The 5,000-nt window shown below is 49.0% G+C and overlaps 2 protein-coding genes across 5 annotated transcripts in view; one reads left to right on the top strand and one right to left on the bottom strand.

Moving 5' to 3' along the window:
* LOC134070504 (5-hydroxytryptamine receptor 3A-like) overlaps positions 1–5,000 on the top strand; it is a 91,060-nt gene that overhangs the window by 35,012 nt on the left and 51,048 nt on the right. The window lies entirely within an intron of this gene.
* rfx1a (regulatory factor X, 1a (influences HLA class II expression)) overlaps positions 1–5,000 on the bottom strand; it is a 38,029-nt gene that overhangs the window by 3,729 nt on the left and 29,300 nt on the right. For 3 of the 4 annotated variants that reach the window (XM_062526385.1, XM_062526389.1, XM_062526386.1), the window contains exons 13-16: positions 4,375–4,472; positions 3,539–3,688; positions 2,693–2,901; positions 889–1,042 (exon numbers count right to left, since the gene is read on the bottom strand). In XM_062526385.1, coding sequence (XP_062382369.1) covers positions 889–1,042; positions 2,693–2,901; positions 3,539–3,688; positions 4,375–4,472 — 611 coding nt within the window. The other variant, XM_062526390.1, reaches the window with a different exon arrangement.

Below are 5,000 nucleotides of genomic sequence, written 5' to 3'. Positions count from 1 at the left end.
TGTGTGTGTGTGTGTGTGTGTGTGTGTGTGTGTGTGTGTGTGTGTGTGTGTGTGTGTGTGTGTGTGTGTTACCTCTCCCATCACAGCGATGGGGGTCTCTCCTTTGGCCTGTGCCACACGGTGCTCTATCAGGTAGTACGTGTGTGTGTGTGTGTGTGTGTGTGTGTGTGTGTGTGTGTGTGTGTGTGTGTGTGTGTGTGTGTTACCTCTCCCATCACAGCGATGGGGGTCTCTCCTTTGGCCTGTGCCACACGGTGCTCTATCAGGTAGTACATGTGTGTGTGTGTGTGTGTGTGTGTGTGTGTGTGTGTGTGTGTGTGTGTGTGTGTGTGTTACCTCTCCCATCACAGCGATGGGGGTCTCTCCTTTGGCCTGTGCCACACGGTGCTCTATCAGGTAGTACATGTGTGTGTGTGTGTGTGTGTGTGTGTGTGTGTGTGTGTGTGTGTGTGTGTGTGTGTGTGTGTGTGTGTGTGTGTTACCTCTCCCATCACAGCGATGGGGGTCTCTCCTTTGGCCTGTGCCACACGGTGCTCTATCAGGTAGTACATGTGTGTGTGTGTGTGTGTGTGTGTGTGTGTGTGTGTGTGTGTGTGTGTGTGTGTGTGTTACCTCTCCCATCACAGCGATGGGGGTCTCTCCTTTGGCCTGTGCCACACGGTGCTCTATCAGGTAGTACATGTGTGTGTGTGTGTGTGTGTGTGTGTGTGTGTGTGTGTGTGTGTTACCTCTCCCATCACAGCGATGGGGGTCTCTCCTTTGGCCTGTGCCACACGGTGCTCTATCAGGTAGTACATGTGTGTGTGTGTGTGTGTGTGTGTGTGTGTGTGTGTGTGTGTGTGTGTGTGTGTGTGTGTGTGTGTGTGTGTGTGTGTGTGTGTGTGTTACCTCTCCCATCACAGCGATGGGGGTCTCTCCTTTGGCCTGTGCCACACGGTGTTCTATCAGGTAGTACATGTACTCGTCGTAGAGCAGGCGGATCAGGTGGAAGGAGCCGAAACTAGCAGCACTGCGCAGAGTCAGATCTCGGATCACCATCGAACTGAGAGAGGAAGCGATGGATGGAGAGAGAGAGAGAGAAAAAAGAGATGGAGGGAGAGAGAAAGGGAGAGAGAGATGGAGAGAGTGAGACAGAGAAAGAGAGACAGACGGAGAAAGTGAGTTTGGAATATTGTTCTGGCTCTGCTCTGGTGCTACACAATGAATCTACTCGTCCATTAGTCATCGACTATATAGGTCTGAGTTAAGGACGGCCCGATACTGTCACCGACTACTCAATAGGTTTGAGTTAAGGATGGCATCGGGGATCGGGCCGATACTGGGCCTATACTTGTACTTGTAAAAATTCCCCGATAGCACCCACTGATAGCACCCACTCACACCACCAACTGATACCACCCACTGATAGCACCTGACTACACAGGGTCCCTAAATCATAGCAGCTTAGCTGCTGCTCTCAAGAAGCTGCCGCCATGCTTTCATGAAGCCAACTCACTCGCAACGCTTATTTCACTTGCACTCGAAAAACATACAACTAGCTACATTCATGAGTCTGCTCTGCATCTATGCAGCTATACACGTATGGGTTTCTGCTTAAACTCAATTTAGTTGAGTGTAGCCTAGTTGTTGCTGTGTGTCGCTGGTGTGTTAGTGTAATTCAGTACTTCACACTAGTAGCATACAAACACTAGTTATTGCTACTTATTATGTGTTAGAAATATCCGTATCGGCAAGTACACAAATGTAAATACTCGTACTTGTAGAAGTACGTAAAAATTCTCCCCAAAGAAGTACGTAAAAATTCTTTCTGGTTTCTTTAATTCTCGAGTGAAAAGTGAATGTGTTTAGTGAGCTGACACATGAAGACAGCTGAGGATGCCATCTCGGGATTTGGGATCGGTACGGATCATAATAATAATAATAATAATACATTTTATTTATAATGCACTTTACATCAGATATCTCAAAGTGCTACAGGTTAAAAACAAAAATAAGATGAGCAATTTCATTAAAAAGAAAACAAAAAAGAGGAAAAAGAAAAAGGTTTAAGAACATCTAAAAGGGACCAAAAGCTTTGCTAAAAAGAAATGTCTTTAGGTCTTTTTTAAAACAGTCAATGGATTGTGGTGCCCTCAAGGTGTCAGGGAGGGCATTCCATAGACGCGGGGCAGCAGCACAGAAAGCCCTGTCTCCCATGGTCCTGAGTCTGGTTCTGGGTATGTGGAGGAGGTTTGAGTGAGTGGAGCGGAGGGGGCGTGTTGTGTTTTGTGGGTTGATTATTTCTTTGAGGTAGGGGGGGGCATGACCATGAATGCATTGGTGAGTGAGGAGGGATATCTTGTACTCAATCCTGCTGGAGACCGGAAGCCAGTGGAGTGAGTGGAGGATGGGGGTAAGTAATGTGCTCATGTTTCCGCACTCTCATCAGGATCCTAGCTGGATCATGGTTCACACATCGACATTTAATAGACCAAACGACTACTAATTAATCAGAGAAATAATGGACATATTAACTGAATCAAAAGTAGTACTCTGAATTTGACTTTGGGATCCACACGGATCACGGATCGATATTTATAGACCAAACGACTAATTAATAACATTAGCACACTGACGACAACACACTGAAACGATGCATCAAGAATGTAAATATTTTCAGTACGTAGAATAGCTGTGTTCAAGTTGCCCTCACCTGTAGAACGACCACTTGAGCAGGAACAGTTTGGCTGCTTTGGGGAAGGCCGCCGTGGACTGGTAGGGCTTTAGGACCTGGGAGACAACACCCTCCAGCCAGGCAGCCCACTGCTCCAGAGAGTTCTGCTGCTGTAGAGTCAACTTGAAGTCCTGCTCCAACCGCTGCACCACACGGTCCTCACAACGACACACCCACGAGGCCTGCTCCTGCACACACACACACACACACACACACACACACACACACACACACAGAGTGAGCTTAAAGTCCTGCTCCAGCCGCTGGACAACACGGTCCTCACAACGACACACCCACGAGGCCTGCTCCTGCACACACACACACACACACACACACACACACACACACACACACACACACACACACACACAGAGTGAGCTTAAAGTCCTGCTCCAACCCCTGCACCACACGGTCCTCACAACGACACACCCACGAGGCCTGCTCCTGCACACACACACACACACACACACACACACACACACACACACACACACACACACACACACACACACACAGAGTAAGCTTAAAGTCCTGCTCCAGCCGCTGCACCACACGGTCCTCACAACGACACACCAGGAGGCCTGCTCCAGCACACACACACACACACACACACACACACACACACACATACACAGGCGTACCTGCACGTTGGCGAAGTCGACGCAGTTGAGGTCGGAGAGCATCTGGTTGATCTGGGCGGTGTGTGTGTGTGTGTGTGTGTGTGTGTGTGTGTGTGTGTGTGTGTGTGTGTATGTGTGTATGTGTGTGTGTGTGTGTGTGTGTGTGTGTGTGTGTGTGTGTGTGTGTGTGTGTGTGTGTGTGTACCTGCACGTTGGCGAAGTCGACGCGGTTGAGGTCCGAGAGCATCTGGTTGATCTGGGCCGTGTTCTGCAGGACTGCGCGGGCCGCTTGTGCCAGGTGATTCAGAGACGTGTACCTGCGCAGCGTCTGGGCAAACGCACCTGCACACGTCACCTGCAGGGGGAGACATACAGCACACATATTACACACACACACACACACACACACACACACACACACACACATACACACACACACACACACACACACACACATACAGATATTACACACACACACACACACACACACACACACACACACACACACACACTCAAAGATATTACACACACACACACACACACACACACACACACACATACACACACACACACACACACACATATATTACACACACACACATACACACCTGCACACATCACCTGCAGGGGGAGACATACAGCACAGACATTACACACACACCACACACACACACACCTGCACACGTCACCTGCAGGGGGAGACATACAGCACAGACATTACACACACACACACACACACACACACACACACACACACACACACACACACACACACACACACCACACACACACACCTGCACACGTCACCTGCAGGGGGAGACAGCGTAGACATTACACACACACACACACACACACATGCACCTGAGGGGGGAGACACAGCAACACAGACAGTACACACACACACATACACACACAAACACACACCTGCACACATCACCTAAGGGGGGAGGCACAGACAGCAACACAGACACACACACACACACACACACTCCAAATAGATATAAGCACATGAAGTAGAGTGAGCAGGAAGTGACATCAGACCTTGATGCGGACCATCTCCTCGGGCACGTTCATCATGGCGTTAGTCAGCCAGCTGTCCAGGCTCTTGGCAAAGTTACGGATGGCCTGGGTTAAGGCACCTGCACACACACACACACACACACACACACACAGAGAAGTTACTGTACGGATGGCCTGGGATAAGGCACCTACACACACACACACCCACACACACACACAGAAGTTACGGATGGCCCGGGTTAAGGCACCTGCACACACACACACACACACACACACACACACACACACACACACACACACAGAGAAGTTAAGGATGGCCTGGGTTAAGGCACCTGGACACACACACACACACACACACACACACACAGAGAAGTTAACTCTCGCCAAATGAATAAACATATGTTACGTATGTCTAAGGATGACTCTCGCCAAATGAATAAATCAATACGTTATGCATGTCTAAGGATAACTCTCGCCAAAATGCCTCCTAGGGTGTTTTTGTGAATGTACAGTAGATGAATCAAACGTGCATTTAAAAGCATAATTACTGTATGTCCCAAGCGCCACTTCTAAGCTTGTCGATGTTGTGGTTTTCGGGTGAAATGGCTTTTTGAATGGGGATGGTAGGGGGACTACTATTTTGATAC

The sequence above is a fragment of the Sardina pilchardus genome, chromosome 22 (genome assembly GCF_963854185.1).
Source record: "Sardina pilchardus chromosome 22, fSarPil1.1, whole genome shotgun sequence".
In the NCBI taxonomy this organism is placed as follows: Eukaryota; Metazoa; Chordata; class Actinopteri; order Clupeiformes; family Clupeidae; genus Sardina; species Sardina pilchardus.
The sequence above is the reverse complement of the archived record's forward strand: the minus strand, read 5'-3'. Positions and strand labels throughout refer to the sequence as shown.